Source organism: Pristis pectinata, chromosome 3 (genome assembly GCF_009764475.1).
Source record: "Pristis pectinata isolate sPriPec2 chromosome 3, sPriPec2.1.pri, whole genome shotgun sequence".
Lineage (NCBI taxonomy): Eukaryota > Metazoa > Chordata > Chondrichthyes > Rhinopristiformes > Pristidae > Pristis > Pristis pectinata.
In genome coordinates, this window is record NC_067407.1 from 37,517,973 (window position 1) to 37,544,399 (window position 26,427).

The following is a 26,427-nucleotide window of genomic DNA, read 5'->3' on the forward strand; positions in this document are numbered from 1 at the left end:
TCATTACCCAAACAAAATATCTTGAAAAAGGATGAGGTTGCAGAAAGCGTTCTTTTTTTAAAGACCAGATTCAGTGACCACTACTTTAAGGAATGTAAATTTAAAACTACAGAAAAGTTTACAAAATCTGGACAGAACTTCGGTTAGAGTAAATAGAAATGGGGGTTTGAGGGGTGCACACTTAACAACTTTTCTTCAAAGAATCAATAAAAGCAACATCCATCTGTGATTTGTAAACAGAACGAGGATTTTGTTTTTTTTAAACAACATTTCTATTTTAGTTTCTGGACTGTGCAATGTACTTACAGATAGAGCACATGATCATGGTCAAAGTACGATGATGGAAGAAAACAGACAAATTATTTCACAGGCATATTATTGTTTACTAAATGTAATCAATGCAAATCTTAAATGCATAGCAAATTAAACTGGTAGGATTGGTTGAGACCACTCCAACAGGAGAATAATAACTGTAATCTCAATTGCATTTGATAATTAAAAGAAAATTTTTTATGATTCAAAAACTGTTGGTAAAAATTTGAATTTATTTCCCTTTAAGTGAATTAAAACAATTTAGTTAAAAGGAAAAAAGTCTCTTGGTACTTCTACAATAACTGTAATGAATATAAATGTTGATTCAGAAAAAAAATCCCATGTTACTGAGCTAAAGCAGGAATCCATCTTTCATCATAAAATTATTTTGTAAAAGTTCTGTATTTTTTTAAATTAACAATGAAATTAAAAATCTGATTGTTTTTTAAAGATTGGTTTACATTACACATCTAAGGATGATTTTGTTGGTTAGAATAACAATGTAATTATATACATTGTTCAATAAATAACTGAAATTATTATTAAAAACACAAACAATTCTTTTTATGTCAAGCATTGCAAAAAAGCATTACATTGAAGTATATTTTGAATTTGGTTGTTATTCCCAATATAATGCCTTGAATTGCTTAAATATCTGCCAAAATTTATTGCTCAGGCTCCATTTCCAGGAAATAAAACATTTGCATAATGCTTTGGAGATTAGCTGGCGTTGAAGGAAATGAACCACAGAATCAATGACCATCATCGGAGAGAAAGGAGAAAATTAAAAGAAGCATTATTCAACAAAATTTGTCACAAGTCACTTAGAGATATTTGGGCAGATGACCAAAAGATTAATTAACAGGGTAGATTTTAAGGAACTTAGAGGAGGAAAATCAGGTAGTAAGGAGGAGGATTTTAGAGAGGCAATTCCAAAATTCAGGGCCTTTAGAGCTGAATGCTCTATCAATGGTGGAACAATTAAATTCAGAAATTATCAAAATTGGAGTAGTACAGATATGTCAAAGTGTTAGGAGTGCTGAAGAAGGTACAAAGGTTAGGAGAGACAAAGCCAGAAAGGGGATTTGAAAACAAATTAGTAATTATAGATATTGCTTAGTGGAGAAACAATATGGTTCTCGCGTACAAAGGTGTTGGGTGAATGGGAGGGAGTAGGCATTGGGACACTAGCAGAGTTTTGGGTGAGCTCAGCTTAAGTTCTTGGATAGTGGAACAAGCAATGCCTGCTGGGAGTGCATTGGAACGGTCAAGTTTAGAAGTAACAAGGTGAGCGTGAAGGTTTCAGCTACCACTGAGCTGAAATAGTAGTGTTGAAAGGTTATGTTACACAGGCAGATGGCTGAGATACATGGACCCAAGTTCACCTTGTGGTTAAATATGACATCAAGGTTGGGAAAATTTTCTGGTCGAGTTTCAGACAGATGCCAGAAAGAAGCATGGAGTCAGTGGCCAAGGAATAAAGTCTGTAATAGGGTCCAAAGACAGGGTTTCATCTTCCAACTGTACAAGACAAGTAATATGACAATTTAGATGCAGTGCTAGGATCAAGAAAGGTATTGTTCAGGTGGAACTGGACGTTGTCAGCATTCATAAGGAAACTGATTCCATGCTTTTGGACGACGTTGCTGATGGTCAGAATGTAGATGGGAAACAAGAGCGACCAAAGATAGATCTTGGGGGTTTCCCCGAGATATCAGTGCAAGCAAAGGAAGGGAAACCATTGCAGCTATTCTCTGATTTTGACAGGTTAGGCAAGAACAGAATCGGCCAAGTGCTGACCAAACCAGGTTAGGTGACGATGGAAAAGCATTGCAGATTGTTGTCGTGGTCAATCATTTCAACAACTGATGACTGGTTGAGAAGAATGAGGAAGGACAAATTAACTCTATAATAATCTCAATGCTACGATTAGTGGCTTTCATATGAGCCCTTTCAGTACTTTGACGAAGCCACAATCCTGACTGCAGGGAGTTGTCACAGAGACAAATTTGGAAGGGCACACCATATTCAAGGACTTGGACAGCAAAAAAGGGAGCTTAGAAATGGGACATAGGTTTGCTAGTATATAAAAGTCAAGGATAGTGTTTCTGAAGAGAAGACAATGATAGCAGGTTTGAAGGGTAGGGAACAATACTTACGGGTAGAAAACTTCTAATCAAAAGGAAATGAGAAGGACATCAGATCAGACATGTATTGTCACCTCTGACACAATGGGACAGGGGATATTGTTTTCAGGGTGGGCTGTGAGCAGGAGTGCAGGAATTCCCCCCAACCATTCCCTCAATAACCACTGAGTACATTAAAGTTATGATGAATGCATTTATACATGCAGTCTGTACGTGTTTAGTGTGCCCCTCTCCTAATTCATTTTCTCCACCCAGTCAGGGAATTCCAAACACTGCATAAAATGGTGATATCCTGCATATTCAGAGTTACTTACCACCTAAATCCACATAATGACAACAACCTGGGTAAGATACCCCACTGCTCGTCAAATCCTATCCCAACAAGTGCCTCCTCAAAATGAGAGGAATAATTAATCTTTATGATCGTCATAACTAAATAGTCTGGGAGACTGCATTCTTAACATAGTCTGTGTACCACAGAGGTCAATCCAGGCTTTCCCAAACAGGAAACCATGGATGAACTGGGAGATCCCCTCCCTACTGAAGTCTAGGAGTGCAGTGTTCAAATCAGGTAACGCCGACCTATACAAGAAATTGAGATACGACCTCCGTAAAGCTATCAGGGATGCCAAGAGACAATACCAATCCAAAAATAGAGTCTCAGACCAGCCGCCAGCCGTGGCTGGGCTTGCATGCTATAACAGGCTACAAAATGAAGTCAGGCAGCATCGCTGACAACAGCACATCCCTTTCTGATTAGCTTAATGCATTCCATGCACATTTTAAACAGAAGGGGAATGGAATGTCACCACCTGCTCCGACAGTCTTCAATGCACCTGAACCCACAGTCTCCACCGCAGACGTCAGATCAGTCTTCTGGAGAATGAACCAGCGGAAAGCATCTGGCCCAGATGGAGTCCCCAGCCGCGTCCTCAGATCCTGTGCAGATCAGCTGGCGGGAGTATTTGCAGACATTTTTAACCCCTCCCTACTTCAATCCGAGGTTCTCACCTGCTTTAAGAAGACCACTATCATCCTGACACTTAAGAAAGATAAGGTAATGTGTTTAAATGACTACCGCCCAGTGGCTCTAGCATCAAACATTGTGAAGTGCTTCCAGAGGCTAGTTATGGCACACATCAACTTCAGCCTCTCAGAACACCATCCTCAGCAATTTTCCTAATGCTGAAACAGGTCCGTGGCAGAAGCCATCCTCTGGCCCTAGGCTCATCTCTGGAGCATCTAGACAGTAAAGACACCTACGTTAGACTACTGTTTATTTACGACAGCTCCTCCTTCAATACTACATTTCCAAGCAGACTCATCTTCAAACTCCCAGTCCTAGGACTCAACACCTACCTTTGCAAGTGAATCCTTGACTTCCTGACCAACAGACCACAATCAGTAAGGACAGGCAGCTACACCTCCACCATGACTATCCCCAATACTGGTGCCCCACAAGGCTGTGTCCTCAGCCCCCTATTTTACTCCTTATAAATTCACAACTGTGCGGCCAGATTCTGCTCTAACTCCATCTACAGGTTTGCAGATGATACCACCGTGGTGGGCCAAATCTCAAATAATGATGAGTCGGAGTACAGGAAGGAGATAGAGAGCCTAGTAGCATGGTGTCATGACAACAACCTTTCCCTCAATGTCAGGGAAACAAATGAGCTGATCTTGACTTTAGGGAGGGGGTGGTGCACATACTCCTGTTTACATCAATGGTGCTGAGTTCAAGAGGGTTGAGAGCTTCAAGTTCCTAGGAGTGAACATCACCAGTAGCCTGTTCTGGTCCAATCACGTAGATGCCACAGCCAAGAAAGCTCACCAATGCCTCTACTTCCTCAGGAGGCTGAAGAAATTTGGCATGTCCCGTGACTCTCCCCAATTTTTATCAACGCACCATAGAAAACATCCTATCCAGATGCATCATGACGTGGTACGGTAACTGCTCTGCCCATGACCGCAAGAAACCGCAGAGTTGTGGACACAGCTCAGCACATTACAGAAACCAGCCTCCCTTTCATGGACTCTGTCTACACTTCTTGCTGCCCCGGTAAAGCAAAAAACATAATCAAAGTCCCCACCGACTCTGGACATTCTCTCTTCTCCCCCCTCCCATCCAGCAGAAGATCCAAAAGCTTGCAAGCACATACCCCCAGGCTTAAGGACAGCTTCTATCCCGCTGTTATAAGACTATTGACCAGCCCCCTAGTACAATAAGATGGACTCTTGACCTCACAATCTACATCGTTATGGTCTTGCACCTTATTGTCTGCATACACTGTACTTTCTCTGCAACGGTAGCACTTCTGCATTCTGTTATTGCTTTCCCTTGTACCTCAATGCACTGTTGAAATGATCTATACGGATGGTATGCAAGACAAAGTTTTTCACTGTCCTTCAGTACATGTGACAATAATAAACTAATTTACCAATGAAGTGATAACTTCTTGCAAACTGTCTTCCAGGACTAACTTGGCAAATTATTTGATGCCGCTCACGCTGTATACATTTAGTATCAAAGAAAACCAGAGCTAAACATGTGGAGTGAACAGACGGCATTGTGCCATGTTTATACACAAGGACATGGTATAGTGTTTTGCTCTGAGTCAATGTTGAACCGCTGAATTCTTTAATTGCAGTCAAAGACAAACGAACCCACCTCACACCCAATGCGTGCGCGTTTTTTGAACAGATCACATAATTGCCATTAATTTCCCCTGTCATATTTCACCGGATAGACATTCAAATGCCCGGGCCGGATAATACTACCGACCTCCAGTACGTGTCCAAATAACCAATGGGCTGACGGTCCCGGGAAAAGCTGCATCACTTCTTTCATCTTCCATCTATGGTCACACAGCTTCACCGTTTTGAGCAGGAGGAAAACCAAACAAAACACCGCAATCAAATGCAACAGCCTGCAGAGTTCGACGGGAAAACACAGCGCCCTTAACGCTTCCATCAATGCCATTTGTACCGACAACGATGGGATCGAGATACGAGCCTCACAGATCTCCCAACTGCCAGGACTGACATTAATGATTGACTTTGCCTGTAGCCGCACCTCTCCGTGTCATTTGCCCGTAAGACGAATGACATCGACAGCACTCGCTGTAAGTGCTCCCACTCTTAAAGCTGTTACTCTCATCAGCAAATCACCTGATACATGCTCACCGCTTCTCTGTGATTCAGTTTTGTAACCAAAACCAGGTGCAGTTGCCTGTGAAGTGAGCTTAACGAATAGGTTTTTGGACCAGGGCCCTCTTCAGTTTAAATTCATTACGTTTCCCTGGGGTGGCGGTGGAGGCAAATACGATAGGGGTTTTCAAGAAGCTCTTAGATAGGCACTTAACTGTGAGGGAAATGGTTATTTACTGAGAGAGTGGTGGATACCTGGATTGTGTTGCCTGATAGGGTGGTGGAGGCAAATTCATTGGGGGCTTTTAAGAGGGTCTTGGATGGGCACATGAATGGGAGGAAAATAGAGGAATATGGGCATTCTGTAGGTAGGAGGGAATAGCTATGTCGGCACAATATTGTGGGCCAAAGGGCCTGTTCCTGTGCTGTACTGTTCTATGTTCTTTCTCTAAACCATTTTATAGTAGTTGAAAGTAAGGCACTATGGCAATTTGGAGAGCTGACATTGATAGTATTGTTGCTATTTGAGGTATTTTACAGGTGGGAAGGTAATGACTGACATTATTAAAATAGAGTTATACAGCAAGGAAACAGGTCCTTTGGCCCAACTCGTCCATGCCAGTCAAGGTACTAAGTTAGTCACATGTGCTTGCATTGTACCCATGTCCCTCTAAACCTTTACATTACTTTCATTTTTGTCAAGCTTTTGTATAATTTTGTCATTATAAACAGAGACATGTAAATTTTTACTGGGAAAAGTTGGGGAAAAAAAACAGATTAAAGAACAAATGTGCATACACTATGCAAGAATCACCATTTGGTCTCCAGAGACACACTGGGAATTCTTCAGCCCTGTTACATGCTGTCACTGAGACCACCTACACTCACCCCAAAGTATCGCTTGACTATACCCTTGCCTCAGCTCATTTCAATCCCTCATCCATACTTTCATTACCTCCAATCTAAACTATTCCAAAACACGCCAAGCCAGTTTTTCTTCCTTTACTTTCCTTAAGGTTGAGGTCCCATGAAGCTCTGCTGTCCACATCAGCTCGCAACATCCCATCCACCCATCAGCCCGAGCTTGCTGATTTAAGAGAACATTTTTGATCAGTACTTCTCTGGCCCAATGAGTATAGCAGCATTTCCTGAGCAGGTTCTGGCAAATAAGCCAGGCCAAGTGAGACAAATTGGTCAACACCTAGAAAACAGCAAGCATAATGTTTAAAGTGGCTATAGAACTTGACATGAATCTGATAGCAGTATTTAAAATCATAAAAGATAGAGATAGCTTGAGATAAAGTGTTTCCATTGGCAAAGGGTTCAAGAACTCGGGGGCTCAGAATGAAGGGGATTGGTAAAAGAATGGCCGATGAAATGATGATAACTTTTACACAGTGAGTAGTCTGGTTCCACTCATTGTCGTAGTAGAGGCCGATTCAATCATAGCATTCAAAAGGAAGCCAGATAAGTACTTGTAAGGAAAGAATTTACGGTCTATGGTTAGAGGACAGCTGAGTTAGACAAGCTGAATTGCTTTTACATGGAGGGAGTATGGTCTCATAAGAGAATATAGCACAGGAACAAGCACTTCAGCCCACGATGTTGTGCTGAACTAATTAAACTGGTAATTAAATGCCTAATTAAACTAGTCTCTCCTGCCTATGCAAGTCCATATTCCTCCATTCTCTGCATATTCATGTGGCTAAGAGCCTCTTAAATGCCTCTAGCATATTTGTCTCCAGGCACCCACCACTTTCTCTTTAAAAATCTTTCCCAGTACATCTCCTTTGAATTTACTCCCTCTCACCTGAAAGGCAGGCCCTCTAGTATTAGACATTTCAACCCTGGGTAAAAGATGCTGGCTGTCTACTCTATCTATGTCTCTCATAATCTTATAAACTTCTATCAGGTCTCCCCTCATCCTCAAGAGAAAACAACCCAAATTTGTCCAACCTTTCCTCATAGCACATGCCCTCTAATTCAGGCAGCATCCTGGTAAACCTCTTCTGCACCCTCTCTAAAGCCTCCACATCCTTCCAATAACAGGGTGACCAGAACTGAATACAATACTCCAGATGTGGTCAAACTACCGTTTTATAAAACTGCAACATAACTTCCTGACTCTTGAACTCATTGCCTCGACTAGTAAAGGAAAGCATGCCAAATGCCTCCTTTATTACCCTATCAACTTATGCAGCCTCTTTCAGGGAGTTATGGACCCCAAGATCCCTCTGTACATCAACACTGTTAAGGGTCTTGCCATTAATTGTGACCTGTCCCTTTACATTTGATCTCCCAAAGTGCAATACTTCACAATTGGCCGGATTAAACTCCATCAGCCATTTCTCCACCCATATCTGCAATTGATCTATATTCCATTGTATCCTTTGGGAATCTTCCACTCTATCCACAATGCCACCAATCTTTGTACCATCTGCAAACTTACTAACCCATCCAACTGTGTTTTTATCCAAGTCATTTATATATATATCAAACAGCAGAGGTCCCAGTACAGATTCCTGTGGAACCCACTGGTCATGGACCTCCAGCCAGAATAAGTCACAGTGGGCTGAATGACTTCTTTCCATGCTCTAAGTATTCTGTCATTTTGTGATGCTGGAAACGTGCTCAGTGAAAGCTCCTATAAATGGCAATGCGATAATTAGTTTGTTTTACTCAAATTAACCGAGAAAAGAAATTATTAGGCAGGGGAAATCTATGCAGTTCTTCAATCCAATAGTGCCGTGGAATCTTTTACATCCACTTGGGAGAGCATATGAGGCTTCAGTTTACTGCCTCAGCCAAAAGACAAGATTTCTGAGCCCTGCAGTCCTATGTCAGTTCCTGCTACTGCTAAGCACAAAAAGTTAAGCGGGAACACTAGTGGAGTTCCTGCTTAACTTTTTGTTCTTAACCTTCTGAATTTGAAGCTATAATCACTGACTCAGGGGCAAGATGCCTTTGTAAATAAATACATTGTATGGTTGATTTCTGGAATTTCTGTCACAGAGGAATGTCAACCTACTTTTGTTCCCTACAACAATGTATACCTTTATTATACAGGTCAAACTCAGAGCAATAACATAATAGATTTTATTTTCAGCAAAACTTTGTTAGTAGTTTGCAATATTGCTTGAAGATCCTTCATTTTTCTTTCCATTATTTTACTTTGGAGATTATTATACACTTCCAAGCATACTTCAATATTTATCAGAAATTATTTGGCCATTTTGCCAGCTAATCATCTATTCACTACTTGTCATGCCATTACATCGATTTTCCAATTTGGGAAGTTTAGAGAGGCAAGGAAAATTACAGATAAGTAAATCTATTTTCTTAATTTGTAAGGACAAAACATGTTTTTGTTTTCAAAAGTGTCAGTCACAGGGTAAGGTTACTATTTGGAAAATCTGAATAGTTTGTAATTGGGAAAGCAGTTTCTGATCTGCCTGTTTATTGTGTGAATTTTTGCACTGAGCATTAATGTAATTTACACCTTAGGTAGATGTTCAAAGCAATAAAACATAAAGTGTAAACTTCTGGAGGTGTGCTTAGAACTGAATCCACATTCACTGCCTTAAGCACAAAATTGTTCCACTGCCTCACCCATCCTCCAAGTGACCAAAAGGATCAGTTTGCCAGTTTATAGAACCATAGAACAGTACAGCACAATACAGGCCTTTCAGCCCACCAAATTGTGCCGACCTTTAAACCTCGCCTAAGACTATCTAACCCTTTCCTCCCCTATTTTAAATTCCTCCATATGCTTATCTAACAATCTCTTGAATTTAACCAACGTACCTGCCTCCACCACCACCCCAGGCAGTGCATTCCATGCCCCAACCACTCTCTGGGTAAAAAAACTCCCTCTGATATCTCCCTTGAACTTACCACCCATTACTTTAAAGCTATGCCCTCTTGTTTTGAGCATTGGTACCCTGGGAAAGAGGCACTGGCTGTCTACTCTATCTATTCCTCTTAATATATTGTATAGCTCTTATCATGTCTCCCCTCATCCTCCTTCTCTCCAAAGAGTAAAGCCCTAGCTCCCTTAGTCTCTCCTCATAATCCATACTCTCCAAACCAGGCTTTCAATAAAAACCTAAGTGAAGCTGTTTTGGAACATTAGAATTTGGAGCAGGAGTAGGCCATCTGGCCATTGAAGTTGCTCTACCATTAATCAAAATCATGGCCATTCCTAGAACATAGAACAGTACAGCACAGGAACAGGCCCTTTGACCCACAATGTTGTGCGGATCCAATTACATTAGTAATCAAATGTCCAACTAAACTAATCCCTTCTGCCTACACAGTGTCCATATCCTACCATTTCCCTCACATTCACATGCCTATCTAAGAGCTTCTTGAACACCCCTATCATATTTGCCTCCACCACCACTCCAGGCAGCACATTCCAGGCACCCACCACTCTCTGTGTAAAAAAAAAACTTGCCCCCCACATCTACTTTTAACTTACCCCATCACCTTAAATGCATGCCCTCTGGTATTAGACATTTCAACTCTGGGGAAAAGATACTGGCTGTCTACTCTATCTATGCCTCTCATAATCTTATAAACCTCTATCAGATCTCCCCTCGGCCTCCGCCGCTCCAGAGAGAACAACCCAAGTTTGTCCAACCTATCTTCATAGCACCTGCCCTCTAATCCAGGCAGCATCTTGCTAAACCTCTTCTGCACCCTCTCCAAAGCCTCCACATCCTTCCTATAATGGGGCAACCAGAACTGAATGCAATACTCCAGATGCAGCCTGACTAAAGTTTCATAAAGCTGCAGCATAATCCTGACTCTTGAACTCAGTGCCTTGACTAATGAAGACAAGCATGCCATATGCATTCTTTACCGCCCTATCAACCTGTGTAGCCACTTTCAGGGAGCTATGAACTTGGATCCCAAGATCCATCTGCTCTTCAACACTGTTAAGGGTCTTGCCATTAACAGTGTACTGTCTCTTTACATTTGATCTCACAAGGTGCAACACCTCACATTTGGCCAGATTGAACTCATCTGCCATTTCTCCGCCCATATCTGCAACTGATCTATATCCCGCTGTGTCCCTTGCCAGTCTTCTACGCTATCCACATCTGCAAACTTCCTAACCCACCCATGTACATTTTCATCCAGGTCATTTACATACATCACAAACAGCAGAGGTCCCAGTATGGATCCCTGAGGAAAACTACTAGTCACAGACCTCCAGCTAGAATAAGTCCTAACGGCCACTACCCTGTCTTCTATGGGCAAGCCAGTTCTGAAACTGCCAATTCACCATGGATCCCATGCATCTTAATCTTCTGGGTGAGCTTCCCATGAGGGACCTTGTCAAATTCCTTACTAAAATCCATGTAGAAAACATCCACAACTATACCTTCATCAATCACCCTCATCACCTCATCAAAAAACTCAATCAAGTTAGTAGGGCACGACTTGCCCTGCACAAAGCCATGCTGACTGTCCCTAATTAGGCTATGGCTTTCTAAATGCTCATAAATCCTATCCCTAAGAATCCTCTCCAGTAACTTCCCTACCACTGACGTGAGACTCACCGGTCTATAGTTAGTAATATTATCCCTGTTTTCCTTCTTGTATAATGGAACGACATTAGCTACTCACCAGTCCTCCGGGACCTCACTTTTGGCTAGAGAGGACATGACGATATTGGTCAAGGCCCCAGCAATCTCATCTCTTGCCTCTCTCGATAACCTGGGGTATATCCCGTCAGGCCCTGGGGACTTATCCACCTTAATGCTCTTTAAGAGACCTGACACTACCTCCTCCTTTATCTTGAAATGTCCTGGCATATTAGCATGCTCCACACAGATCTCCCTATCTCCATATCCTTCTCTTTGGTAAATACTGATGCAAAGTATTCATTAAGGCCCTCACCGACATCCTCCACTTCCAAGCACATGTTCCCTTCTTTATCCTTGAGTGGCCCTACCCTCTCCCTAGTTATCCTCTTGTTCTTGATGTATGTATAAAGTGCCTTAGGATTCTCTTTAATCCTCCTTGCCAAGGACTTTTCATGGGCACTGAGTATAGAAGTTGGGATGTTACATTGAAGTTGTACAAGATGTTGGTGAGGTCGCATTTGAAATATTGTGTTTAGTTTTGCTCACCCTGCTATAGGAAAGATACCATTAAGCTGGAAAGAGTGGAGAGGAGATTTATGAGGATGTTGCTGGGACTCGAGTTATGGAGAGAGGTTGAACAGGCTGGGACTTTATTCATTGGAGTATAGAAGAATGAGAGGTGATACTATAAAAGTGTATAAAATCATGAGGATCATAGCGAGGGTGAATGTGCACAGTCTTTTTCCTATTGTTGGGGAATCAAGAACTAGAAAACATAGGTTTATGGTCAGAGGGGAAAGATTTAAGAGGAACCTGAGGGGCACTTTTTCACCCAGAGGGAGGTCAGTATATGGAACGAGCTGCCAGAAGAAGTGGTTGAGGCAACTACATTAACAACATTTAAAAGATACTCAGACAGGTACATAGACAGGAAAAGTTTAAAGGGATATGGGCCAAATGTAGGCAAACGGAACTAGCTTAGATGGAATCTTGGTCAGCATGGATCAGATGGGCCAAAGGGCTTGTTTCCATGCTGTAGGACTAAGACGCTATAAATCCATTTTCAATATTCCTTGATTTCCTTAATATCTAGAAATCTGTCTCCATTTTGAATTTACTCAATGATCAAACCTCCACAGCCCTCCAGGGTAAAGAATTCTAAAAATTCAGAAGCCTCTGAGTGAAGAAACTTCTCTTCACCAATAATGTGTCATTTGGTTACATATTCCTCAGCCAGGGAAAACACCTATCCTGTATCCAATCAAGTCCTTTAAGTATTTTGTAGGTTTCTGTCATCGCTGATATAAACTGGACTCTGACAACTTGCACTCATTTCTTAATCACTCTTTATTTACTTGTGCACAAAGAGAACAGTCCAGCCCCTGTCACCGAACTATTCTAAAGTTTCAACAAAGAGCTGTCTTTTTTTGAAACAGATATTGACCAATTAAAATCTTTGGGCACCTTGGAAACCCTCATTTGTGTACATAAAATACTAATCACATTCCATTAATATAGGTGTTAATGACCAATAGAAACTACATGTTAACGGCCAATAATACCTTCGAGTTGGTAAAGTAATTGTCCAATAGTTAGTGTGTGCCTTGCAATCCTTTGTTTGCATCCTAATCTTGTTTTGGTATGCCTGGTGACCTCGGCTCCCATGCTGTACAAAAGGGGCTATGCTCTCAAGGACCTTGCTCAGCACGGGTGATTGTAGACTGTCTGCAAATCATCTCTGCCTGCACATTATCTTAACCCTTGCCCTTGCCACAGCGTCCACACTTCACTGAGATCACTTTTCATGCTTCTAAACTCCAGAGAATACAGGCCAGTATATCTGGTAAATCTTCATTGGAATTTTTTTAAGCAAGGAGACCAAAACTGTACACAAATCTCAAGGTGCAATGTCACCAAATCCCCAAATAATTGAACTATGACATCCATCCTCCACTCAAATATACTCATAAAAAGCCCAAAATAGCATTTGTCTTCCTAATTGCTTGCCTCACCTGCATGTTAGCTTTCAGCGACACATGTGGTCCTAGACCCCTTTGAACATCAATATTCTGCTTTTCTGGTTTGTGCACTGAGGTGGAATGACCTCACATTTTTCCACATTACATTTTATTGGCCATGTCTCTGCCTGCTCACTGAGCTTGACTATTTCCCAGTTTTGAATCCTCTTATCTCCTTGTAGTCCAAACTTATTTGGCGACCTCCTCATTTAAAGCTGCCTGAAAATCTAAATACTCAACATTCACTGGTTCCCCCTTATCTATTCTACTAGTCCTGTCCTTAAAGAACTCCAACAAGTCAGTCAAAAATGATCTTCCTTTTACTCTGCTCAATTCTATTATTAACTAGGTTTTCTGTTTTTACATCCTTCATTATAGATTAGAGGATTTTCTCTACTATTGATATTGGACTAACAGATCAGTAGCTGCCCGTCTTCCCTTTCCCTCCTTTCTTAAATAATGGGGTCACACTTACTATCCTCCAATCTACAACAACCATTCCAACACCCAGAGAATTTTGAAAGATGATATGCAATGCATCCACTAATTTTATTGTCACCTTTTTCAGAGTCCAGAATATCAATCATTGGGTCCACAGGACTTGTCAGATTTTAGTCTCATCAGCCTTTCTCGTACTGCTTTTCTAGCAAATACAAACTCCTTTAGTTTCTCATTTGCGGTATATCCATGGTTTGCTAGCATTTTTGTCATATTTTGGGTCTTGTTATGTGAAGGCAGAGAAAGTATTTGTTTAATTTCTTTGCCATTTCCTTATTCCCTGTTAAAAATTCTCCAGTCTCTGTCTTTGAGGGCCCACATTGGCCCTCACTAGTTTGACATACAATCTCCGGCTCATGACGATTGAAAGTGGAGAAGGAGCATTTTGGATGGTATTGAGAACTTCGAGTCCATGCAATCAGAAGCACAGAAAAGCCCAAAGAAGGCCCACACCACCTCATAAATTAAACATACCCCTCCCTGACCATAACCACCCCCCCCCCCACCCCATCAGGCACCTCTTGACTGATCTGCAGAAGAGAGTGGTTCCCATGTTGGCCTCATCAGTCACCTCAGAACCCCAAAAAATGAACTGGATACAAGTCAGCTTTAATTTTGAGGGACTGCCTAAAAAGATGACAACATACCTATGTATCTATTACAGTCCAGTTGTATGTTTCTCACCAGTTTACTCTCATATTCTATCTTGCCTTTCCTTATCAATTTCTTGGTTACCTTTTCCAAGTTCTAAAATGTTCCCACAATGTCACTGCACCTGGAATATTGTGTGTAGTTCTGATTATCACATTATAGGAAGGATGTGATTAAGCTAGTTTTTACCTGTACTACCTCAATGCACTCTGTACTAATTCAATGTAACTGCAATGTGTAACAAATTGACCTGTATGATCGGTTTGCAAGACAAGTTTTTCACTGTACCTCGGTACAAGTGACAATAATAAACCAATACCAATACCAATAGTGAGGGTGCAGTAAAGATTCAAAAGGATGTTGTCAGAACTGGAGGGCTTGAATTGTAAGGAGAGACTGGTTAGGCCTGGATTGTTCTCCCTGGAGCAAAAGAGCCTGAGGGTGATCTTATTAAGGTTTGCGGAATCATGAGGGGCATAGATAACGAGGATGATCAGTCTTTTTCCTAGGGTAGGGGAGTTTAAGATTAGAGGGCATAAGTTTAAGGTGAGAGTGGAAAGATTTAGAGGGACCTGAAGGGCAAGTCTTTCCATACAGAGGGTGGTGGGTATATGGAACGAGCTATCAGAGAAAGTGGTAAAGTGGTACAACTACAATGTTTAAAAGAGCGGACAGCGTCAGAGTGGGCAGCGGAGTGAGAGGGAGCAGAGTGATTGGGCTTTGGCTCAAGGGGCTTAGGCGCTAAAGGGGCGAGGAAGGGTAGGTGACGTGAGGAAAGGAAGTAGTAGGAGTGCAGCTTTCTGTACTCGGTGTCAGATGTGGGAGTTCCCGGAGTCTCCCTGCCTCCGGGAAGGCTACATCTGCACCCAGACTGTCGAGCTGCAGCTCCTAAGGGACCGTGTTAGGGAACTGGTGATGCAGCTCGATGACCTTTGTACGGTCAGGGAGAATGAGGAAGTGATAGAAAGGAGTTATAGGCAGGTGGTCACACCGGGGCCACGGGAGTCAGGCAAGTGGGTCACAGTCAGGAGGGGGAAGGTGAATAGTCAGGTACTAAAGAGTACCCCTGTGGCTGTATACCCTGACAATAAGTACTCCTGCTTGAGTACTGTTGGGGGAGACAGCCTTCCTGGGGGAAGCAACAGTGGCAGTGCCTCTGGCACAGTCTGGCCCTGTGGCTCAGAAGGGTATGGAAGGAGAGATGAGGGCAGTAGTGATAGGGGACTCTATAGTTAGGTGGGCAGACAGGCGATTCTGTGGATGCAGGAAAGAAACTCGGAAGATAGTTTGCCTCCTAGGTGCCAGGGTCCGGGATGTTTCAGATCAATCCAAGCTATCCTGCAGAGGAAGGGAGAACAGCCTGAAGTCGTGGTACATATTTGTACCAACAACATCGGTAGGAAAAAAGGATGAGGTCCCAAAAAAAAGACTATAGGGAGTTAGGAAGGAAGTTGAGAAGCAGGACCTCAAAGGTAGTAATTTCAGGATTACTGCCTGTGCCACGTGACAGTGAGTATAGGAATAGAATGAGGTGGAAGTTAAATGCGTGGCTGAGGGATTGGAGTAAGGAGCAGGGATTCAGATTTCTGGATCATTGGGGCCTCTTTTGGGGCAGGTATGACCTGTACAAAGAGGATGGGTTGCACTTGAATCCCAGGGGGACCAATGTCCTGGAGGGGAGGTTTGCTAAGGCTACTGGGGGGGGGGGGTGGGGGGGGGGGGGGGTGGGATCCGAACTGGAGAGACTGGGGAAGAGGTGTTTGGCTCTCAAATAGAGAAAACTAGTAGTAGGTACGAGAGGAAGGATAGGCAGGTGATAGAGAAGGGACGTGATCAGACCGGTTTGAGATCTGTCTATTTAAACGCAAGGAGTATTGTGAACAAGGTGGATGAGCTTAGAGCTTGGATAAGTACTTGGACCTACGATGTGGTGGCCATTACAGAGACTTGGATGGCTCAGGGACTGGAATGGTTACTTCAAGTGCCGGGTATTAGATGTTTCAGAAAGGACAGGGAGGGAGGCAAAAGAGGTGGGGGAGTGGCACTGTTGAGATAGTGTCACAGCTGCAGAAAAGGTGGACATCATGGAGGGACTGTCTACGGAGTCTCTGTGGGTGGAGGTTAGGAAGAGGAAGGGGTCAATAACTTTACTGGGTGTTTTTTTATAGGCGGCCCAATAGTAACAGGGATATCAAGGAGCAGATAGGGAAGCAGATCCTAGAAAGGTGTGATAATAACAGAGCTGTTGCAATGGGAGATTTTAATTTCCCAAACATCTCCAGACAGTGAGGGGTTTGGATGGGGTGGAGTTTGTTAAGTATGTTCAGGAAGGATGCTTGACACAATATGTAGATAAGCCTACAAGAGGAGAGGCTGTGCTTGATTTGGTATTGGGAAATGAACCTGGTCAGGTGTCAGACCTCTCAGTGGGAGAGCATTTTGGAGATGGTATCATAATTCTCTCTCCTTTACAATAGCATTGGAGAGAGATAGGAACAGACAGACTAGAAAGGTGTTTAGTTGGAGTAAAGGGAATTATGAGGCTCTCAGGCAGGAAATTGGAAGCTTAAATTGGGAACAGATGTTCTCAGGGAAAAGTACGGAAGAAATGTGGCAAATATTCAGGGGATATTTGTGTAGAGTTCTGCATAGGAACATTCCAATGAGACAGGGGAGTCACGAGAGGATACAGGAACAGTGGTGTACAAAGGCTATAATAAATCTAGTCAAAAGGAAAAGAAAAGCTTATAAAAGGTACAGAGAGCTAGGTAATGTTAGAGATCTGGAAGAGTATAAGGCTAACAGGAAGGAGCTTAAGAAGGAAATTAGGAGAGCCAGGAGGGGACATGAGAAGGCCTTGGCGGGCAGGATTAAGGAAAGCACCAAGGCCATTCTACAAGTATGTGAAGAGCAAGAGATAAGATGCGAAAGAATAGGGCCTATCAAGTGCAGCAGTGGGAAAGTGTGTATGGATCCGGAAGAAATAGCGGAGGTAGGTAGTGAATACTTTACATCAGTATTCACTGCAGAAAAAGATCTGGGGGATTGTAGTGAGGACTTGCAGCAGGCTGAAAAGCTTAAGCATGTAGATATTAGGAAAGAGGAGGTGCTGAAACTTTTGGAGAGCATCAAGTTGGATAAGTAGCCGGGACCGGATGAGCTGTACCCCAGGCTGCTGTGGGAGGTGAGGGGAGGAGATTGCAGAGCCTCTGATGATGATCTTTGCATCATCGATGGAGACGGGAGAGGTTCCAGAAGATTGGAGGGTTGCGGATGTTGTTCCCTTATTCAAGAAAGGGAGTAGAGATAGCCCTAGAAATTATAGACCAGTGAGTCTTACCTCAGTGGTTGGTAAGCTGATGGAGAAGATCCTGAGAGGCAGGATTTATGAACATTTGGGGAGGTATAATATGATTAGGAATAGTCAGCATGGCTTTGTCAAGGTCAGGTCCTGCCTTACGAGCCTGATTGAATTTTTTGAGGATGTGACTAAACATATCGATGAAGGGAGAGCAGTAGATGTAGTGTATATGGATTTCAGAAAGGCATTTGATAAGGAACCCCATGCAAGGCTTGTTGAGAAAGTAAGGAGGCTTGGGATCCAAGGGGACATTGCAATGTGGATCCAGAACTGGCTGGCCCACAGAAAGCAAAGAGTGGTTGTTGAAGGGTTGTATTCTGCATGGAGGTCGGTGACCAGTGGTGTACCTCAGGGATCTGTTCTGGGACCCTTACTCTTTGTGATTTTTATAAACGACCTGGATGAGGAAGTGGAGGGATGGGTTAGTAAGTTTGCAGATGACACAAAGGTTGGAGGTGTTGTGGATAGTATAGAGAGCTGTCAGAGGTTACAGCGGGACATAGATAGGATGCAGAGTTGGGCTGAGAAGTGACGGATGCAGTTCAACCCAGCTAAGTGTGAAGTGGTTCATTTTGGTAGGTCAAATATGATGGCAGAATATAGTATTAATGGTAGGACTCTCGGCAGTGTGGAGGATCAGAGGATCTTGGGGTCAGAGTCCATAGGACACTCAAAGTGGCTGCACAGGTTGATTTTGTGGTTAAGAAGGCATATAGTGTATTATCCTTCATCAATCGTGGAATTGAATTTAGGAGCCGGGAGGTATTGTTGCAGCCATATAGTACCCTGGTCAGACCCCAGTACTGTGCTCAGTTCAGGTCGCCTCACTACAGGAAGGATGTGAAAGCCATAGAAAAGGTGCAGAGGAGATTTACAAGGATGCTGCCTGGAATGTAGACCATGCCTTATGAAAGTAGGTTGAGGGAACTCGACCTTTTCTCCTTGGAATGATGGAGGATGAGGGGGGACCTGATAGAGGTATATAAGGATGATGAGAGGTATTGATCGGGTAGATAGTCAGAGGCTTTTCCCCAGAGCTGGAATGGTGGCCACAAGAGGACATAGGTTTAAGGTGCTGGGGAGTAGGTAGAGAGATGATGTCAGGGGTAAGTTTTTTACTCAGAGAGTGGCGAGTGCGTGGAATGGGCTGCCAGCAACTGTGGTGGAAGCGGATACGATAGGGTCTTTTAAGAGACTTTTGGGTAGGTACATGGAGCTGAGAAAAATAGAGGGCTACGGGTAAGCCTAGTAATTTCTAAGGTAGGGACTTATTCGGCACAGCTTTGTGGGCCAAAGGGCCTGAATTGTGCTGTTTAAAAAAAACTTAAAAAAAGACATTCTGACAGGATCATGGAGAGCAAAGGTTTAGAAGGATATGAGCCAAATGCAAGCAAGTGGAAGCAGCTTAGATGGGAATCTTGGCTGGCGTGGAGTATTTCATAATAAAGAAATTTAACAGTACCTTTAATTTCTCCTGTTGGTCACGGATGGAGCAATTTTCCTGCTGAGTTTAGTGCTTAAATGAATTTTGTTTTGCAAACTAAATGCTAGCCATTGCTTGTCCACTGTCATATATTTTTAAAGCATTTTCCCAATCAACCACATCCAACTCGCCTGCCTGGGCAGCAAAATGTCAGCAAGTATGTCAAACATTCCTTGTATCACTTCTTCATCAAAGTATACAAAGAGAACATTCTGCTCAGATGTAATAATAGTAGGTAAAGAGTCATTTAGGTGTGTAGGATACTTTGAAGCCAGGTAACCTTTTTTTGTTTGCTTATTACCACTAGAGGGTGTAAGTAAAGTTTGTCATTGCCTTTAAAAGGTTACAAGCAATTGATGTGTAAAATGGCATGATCAGTCTTGGACTTTGCAGCAACGGGACTGACCCTTCGAATATTCCAATATAATTGTAGAATTAGTGGGTCAGGAATGAGGCCTTGGTATGGTGTTCTGATGTGCAGTGGAAACAGAAGACTCCAGAAAAGAGCGACACAAGCTCCAACAGAGGGAGGAGGCTGAGGGAGCCGGTGGAACCTCCAGCATCAGAACTTCCACACAGTGCAGGAAAAGGTTCAATGACCTCATAAGGAAAATCAAGGATTCTGCAGCAATACACAACTTATATTGTTAGGTACTTTCATTCACCTTATCATACTCTTAATTTAGAATTTGTAAGAAGAAACAGAACTTGATGGACTAATATAAATACTTTTTCATCTCATCACTTTCAGGCACAAATCACAGTCTGATGCAACACAGAAGTGGGGCATTTGGCCTATTATGTTCATGTTACTCTTTGAAAGAATTGCCTAATTCATCACACTCTCCTCTTCTTTCCTTATGATCCAGCAAATGTTTAAGCTTCAAGTACTTAACCTGTGTTCCATTAATTATAATGCAGTACCCAAAGCAATGTCAGCAGTTGTGATTCAAGAATCAGATATGACTGCTAAAGGCATGAGAATTATGCGCTAAATGGATGCCTACACACAATGTTTTGATTTTTGACATCTGATTCAACATATTGTTAGAATATTTTCATATTTTTCTCTTAGAGTCAATAAGTGCATCACACCAGTAAATGTTTACCATATCTTATTTTTAAAAATAAGCAGCTTCAATCTGTCATAAAAACAGAAAATGCTGAAACTTAGCAGGTCAGGCAACATCTGTGGAAAGAGAAACAATTGATGTTTCAGGATTGGGAGCCTTTGTCAGAGTGCTGAATCTTTCCAGCACTTTCTGTTTTTATTTCAGATTTCCAGCATCTGCAGTTTTTTTAAAACCTGTTTCAGTCAGTCAATTAGGTATGTGTCAACTGATTATTTTCTAAGAAAATAAAAATGTGCTTGGAAGTTGAATTGTGATAATTTGGTAAATATTCCCTTCGAGAGCAAGTAGTTAAAATTAAACTGGAATTCTCTAGAAAAGAAGATGATTCTATATGTTTCTGTTTCACAGTTGCCTGCGATAAAAATGAGGTAATTGATATTCAATTAATTACACTTGACTTCCTTTTCAAATGATCTGATTGACACCGCCATTTTTCTTGTAAAGCATGGAAGAACTGTCAAATGGTCTGAAATGTTGCCATTTAACAGCTATGACTTTTTTTAAAAAGTAAAATTACACCTCATGAGCAATGTGTGCCTGAAAATTCAGTCACTTGTTTTGCATTTGAAATTTAATCCCACTGAAACTAGCTTGGCTGCATCTCTTAAAGCAGTGATGTTTTATGCCTTAAAAATTGACAGGGTGAGTGAGACATTGAATGCAACTTATTCAAGACATGACACAATATGGGAGGGAGTGCAGTCCATGCATTTCCATTGTTCCACTGGAACTACTGATTGAGGAGGAGGAAGCAAGAACGATGTCAGATATCCAAAGGAGGCTTTCAAGGTACTGTGAAAACAGAGGGAGGTGATGGATAAGGAGGTAACATTTACAACCAGTTGCTGAGGATCTGGATGCGATAGTGTGGAAATTTCATTCACCCTACAGAGTAGTCAAGATATGACTGCATTTTCAAACATTGTATTCAGCCAAGCTGCATAGCTTCACACACAGCTTGAAGTACCATATCCCATCTCATGTACCAACGTCACAATGACTCAGAACCCATTTCCATACATTCAATTTTTTATTCTAAATTTATTTACCGCAGGGGCTTACATTCATTTTTCACAATGTGCATCTAAGCTACAGACAGACACATTATCTAAACACATTGTGCATTACTCATTAACACACTTCCATCTCAGAAAACAGGTGGTGCATAATCTCTGGTAGCAACATCTCACCCTACTGGAGAAAGTGATGCAGTCGTATTTCAAGCAGCATGACTGAGACTGTGGTCAATGACAGCTGAAACTAATAAAGATGACAATCCCTCTTATCCACCTCACATCACATTTCCCTCTCATAATGCAAGCAAAAACTTCTTTCACCGTTCCCTCATTACTACCCTAACATTTTCTGATAGCCAAGAATTGCAACCTAGAAGGTAAAGAAATAACCTTTACACAATTTAACACTATCAAACAGCAGCTCAGACCATGACACTCTACATAATTCAAAAGTTAGTTTACGGCCAAGTTCTGCACATAGTCAGTTTTGACCAAGAAAACCCTGTGCCTGTAGGCTTTATAAACAATGAAAAACACCAGAACCCACTTTACTCAAACAAACATTCCACTGAAATCAATCAGCAAATGATCCTTTTAAATATTTTTGGAAGGTGGGAAGGTTGCTCCTGCTGTTGAATTGGGTGCTTAACACATGGTGTTAGCTGGAGCTAATTTGGCAAGCCTATTGTCAAATCAACATTTCACAAATATTGTGAAAACACAAACATTAAAAGGGTTTACACTTTTTCCAATAAAATGACTGCAACAAGTTGCACTACAAATGTGAATACATGCATCAAATGCATATTGGAATTGATTTGCCACCATAAGCACCCAAACATTGATGATGAATAGAGAAATTCTGCTACCTATACAAGGCAGAGAAGCAATGGGATATACAGAAACAGATTTAAACGTTATTTGAAGGAGTAAGGCAAGTTTAAAAATGCAAGCTACCAAGGTTTATGTCAAGAAGAAAAGAATTTGAGAGCAGTCGTTATTTTAACTTTTTATCGAAGTTGGTCAGACCATACTAAAAAGGAATGAAACTTGGTTAGATCACAATTAAAACATAATTTGCAGTCTGTCCCCATATTACAAAAAGCACTGGAAAAGTACAGAAAATATTTACGTTGATGCTATTAGAAATGAGAGTGTACAACCATCAAGAAAGACTAAACAGATTAAAGATCTTTCCCCTTGATAAAATGCTGAATGAAGGATGGTCCCATTGAAGTAAAATTATGGTCTGATTGAGTGAATATTGACAAAATGTTTCTGCATATGATGTACACAAATATAAGACAGTCATCAGTAAATCCATAAAAAAGGCTCTTTGCTCAGAGTGGTGAAATTTGACACATTTGGTGACTGAAGCAAAATAGTTGATACATTTAAATGGAAACTTGAAATACACAAGGCATAAAATGGAAGATTTTACTGATAGAGTGAAATGAAATAAACCAAGGGGGAGCCTGATGGTGAGAAAAAAGCTGTCTGACCTAATAGGCTATCTCTGTTTTGTCTAATTTGAATTAAATAAATGGCATGTGGAAGAAAATATTTTAAGTTAACAATCATCACATATATTCCTTGTAATTATGTGATTATGTTGAACAAAAAATATCAATTCATGATTAGCTGCGTCTCTGATCCTTCCCTTTTTCTAATCTATCGATGGTATTGTCACGAACCAGCAACAAAAGAAACACACTGAGCATGATACAGTGTTAAAAACTATTTTATTAATTAATACTTATGATAATACGTAAAATAAAAGTAAAAATGTTAGTATGTTAGAATTCAAAAATGTTAAACCTCCAACGTTAACCCCAAAACTAAACTCTTCGTGTGTGTGTGTGACAAAGTCCAAAACTCCCAGTTCCGGAATGGTTCTTAAAGTTCAGTTCCGCAAGCCATAAGGTGAAACATGAGCAAGGGCTTCTTCAACAACCACCGTTGTCTGAAGATAAGACGTAGACGTAGAGAAACATAGGGAGAGTAAATACGAAACCCAAATGTTCCACGATGGAACCCCAAACGACACTTCAGCATTTACTCGGTAGTGACTTCCTCACCCCGAAAAGCATCCGAATCGTGGTCATCCACACACAAATACCTGTTTCCTTCTACAGGTCAGCAACAAAGTGAACTCCACCGGATTACTTCCAACTTCCATACATGGATTCAGTAGCAAACACGGTTAATTGTTTCTCATCCATCGATAGAGAAAACAAGCAGGCTGGTGTCTCTCTCCCTTCTCTCTCTCTCTCTCTCTTCTTCTGCTGACTTCTTCAAACAACATCATTACGTCCTTTATCTTCTATTGACGTAAGCACGCCCCACACACACATACTCTATCTTAAAGGGACTTACACTGAGTCCGTAACATAATACTATTTCTGATGTTCCCTGCCATATTTCCTTCTTTGTGTTTGTCTGCATATATGTTTGCAAGAATAATTATGATTCAGAAATAATTAAATATTAATAAATATGCTTCAATAATCTGGTCTGGATCGCTCTGGCTCCTTCAGGGTTTTCAAAAGGTTCATTGTGTAGCGGTTGCTACTGCGGAATAAAACAAGACACTAGTCGGAGGATTGCCAAACAAGAACTGGTTTATTTTCCCGCCTTGCGCGGGGCCCTTTAAGGGAGAATGTTCCTGCCCAAAACAACCGGCAATGACGTAAGTACTACATCATCAAGACTTTCCCGCGCGCGCGGGTTCTCCCTGTCGCTTGGAAAGACGAGGCCCGCCGCCACCTTGGGCCTCGTCGCTCCGACGCCGCGCGACCCGACTGCCGAGCCAGTTCACCCGACTAAACGGTCAGTCGCCACAATTGGAACATTCTGTCCTGTAGTATTTTCCCAATCTTGATAACAGCTTCAATTTTACTTAAACTCTCCATGAATAATGACCAAATCATCCTAGGCTGGTGCCACTACATAGAATCACTGCTTGAAGTCAATGCTCACCACCCACTTACCTTGTCTGAATGTACAGGGCCAAACCTGCTGGCCCTCTGCAACCCAGCAGCAAGGCATGGAAGGTGAATGATCCTCAGAACTTGCAGTAAGGAGGACCTGAAATGTTCCTGACAGTCCATAACAATTGACAAAGCATGTCGGCAGGACTGTGAAAGCTATCATCACGATTAATAATTTTTAAACATCCCTGACATTTAAAATCTTTCAAAGCAATAATTAATAAAACAAAAATTAATACCTTTTAAACATAAAAATATTGTTAACTAGAACGCTTAAAATGTTAAAGCAAAATAAGTAAAATATAATAAAGCATAAAGAATTTATGTGAAAAATATGCAATGATTAATGGTAAAAGTGATTAACTGGAGAAAATATGTACAATGAAGGGAAATAAACCATTTATGAGACTCAGGGAACATGTGGTTAGATGAAGGAGATACAGTTTAAGAAGGTAATATACTTGGATGGAACAATGGATGTAAAAAAAGTTTATGATCATGGATCCTCATGATTAATGGAAAACTTACTAATCTACTAACTCAAAGGAAGTTGATTAATTAATATATTGTACATTAGTAACCAACTTGCACATAATTTTCTCACAGCACAATTTCAGATTGCTAGCACTGTAGTCCAAGCTGTAATATTCGGTTAGTCAGTTTCATCAAAGAATTATCAAATTTAAATAGAATTTATTAGATTAGCTTTCATTTGTGTGTCCAATATAGTGCAACAAAGCCTATGGTATTTGAACATGGATCATTTCAACATGAAAGAACACTAAAAGATTCCTTTTTAAAGATATGACACAGCTGAGTTTTACAAACTTGAAAGTAAAAATCTTCTCACTGTTGTTACAGGAAACATTTGAGAACTGATTAGACCCTGCTTGCAATATTAACTAGCCATTATCTTTCAAATGCTGAATAACCTGTGTTTTTCATTTTCCACTTCCAGCATCTGAGGATTTTTTTTCATTGCAATTAGTCTGTGACTGGATTGTCAGTTTGTACAACCTATACCAATAAAACCAATCAATGTCATCATTTCAAAATAAAAGTTTAATTACCAGGCAACAATTCTTAGAACATAGAAAAAACCTACAGCACAATTCAGGCCCTTCAGCCCACAAAACTGTGCCAAACATGTTCCTACCCTAGAAATTTCTAGGCTTACCCATTGCCCTCTATTTTTCTCATCTCTATGTACCTATCCAACAGTCTCTTAAAAGACCCTATCGTATCCGCCTCCACCACCGTTGCTGGCAGCCCATTCCACACACTCACCACTCTGAGTAAAAAACTTACCCCTGACATCTCCGCTATACCTACTCCCAGGCACCTTAAACCTATGTCCTCTTGTGGCCACCATTTCAGCCCTGCAGAAAAGCCTCTGACTATCCACCCGATCAATACCTCTCATCATCTTATATACCTCTGTCAGATCCCCCCCTCATCCTCCGTCGCTCCAAGGAGAAAAGGCCGAGTTCCCTCAACCTGCTTTCATAAGGCATGCTCCGCATTCCAGGCAGCATCCTTGTAAATCTCCTCTGCACCCTCTCTATGGCTTCCACATCCTTCCTGTAGTGAGGCGACCAGAACTGAGCACAGTACTCCAAGTGGGGTCTGACCAGGGTCCTATTTCGCTGCAACAATACCTCCCAGCTCCTAAATTCAATTCCACGATTGATGAAGGACAATACACCATGTGCCTTCTTAACCACAGAGTCAACCTGCGCAGCCACTTTGAGCGTCCTATGGACCCGGACCCCAAGATCCCTCTGATCCTCCACACTGCCAGGAGTCCTACCATTAATACTATATTCTGCCATCATATTTGATCTACCAAAATGAACCACTTCACACTTAGCTGAGTTGAACTGCATCTGTCACTTCTCAGCCCAACCCTGCATCCTATCTATGTCCCACTGTAACCTCTGACAGCTCTCTATACTATCCACAACACATCCAACCTTTGTGTCATCTGCAAACTTACTAACCCATCCCTCCACTTCCTCATCCAGGTTGTTTATAAAAATCACAAAGAGTAAGGGTCCCAGAACAGATCCCTGAAGCA

General features: G+C 41.7%; 1 protein-coding gene across 2 annotated transcripts in view; it reads right to left on the reverse strand.

Annotated features, from left to right (window-relative positions):
- LOC127568144 (cytochrome P450 4B1) overlaps positions 1–26,427 on the reverse strand; it is an 82,236-nt gene that overhangs the window by 52,751 nt on the left and 3,058 nt on the right. Inside the window, exon 1 of one of the 2 annotated variants that reach the window (XM_052011522.1) lies at positions 5,242–5,521. The exons of the other annotated variant lie outside the window; for it this stretch is intronic. Within the exon in view, the coding sequence (XP_051867482.1) occupies positions 5,242–5,439 (198 nt within the window). The 5' untranslated portion in view covers positions 5,440–5,521. Of the gene's footprint in view, positions 1–5,241; positions 5,522–26,427 lie in introns of those variants that run through there. 2 annotated transcript variants of the gene reach the window in all.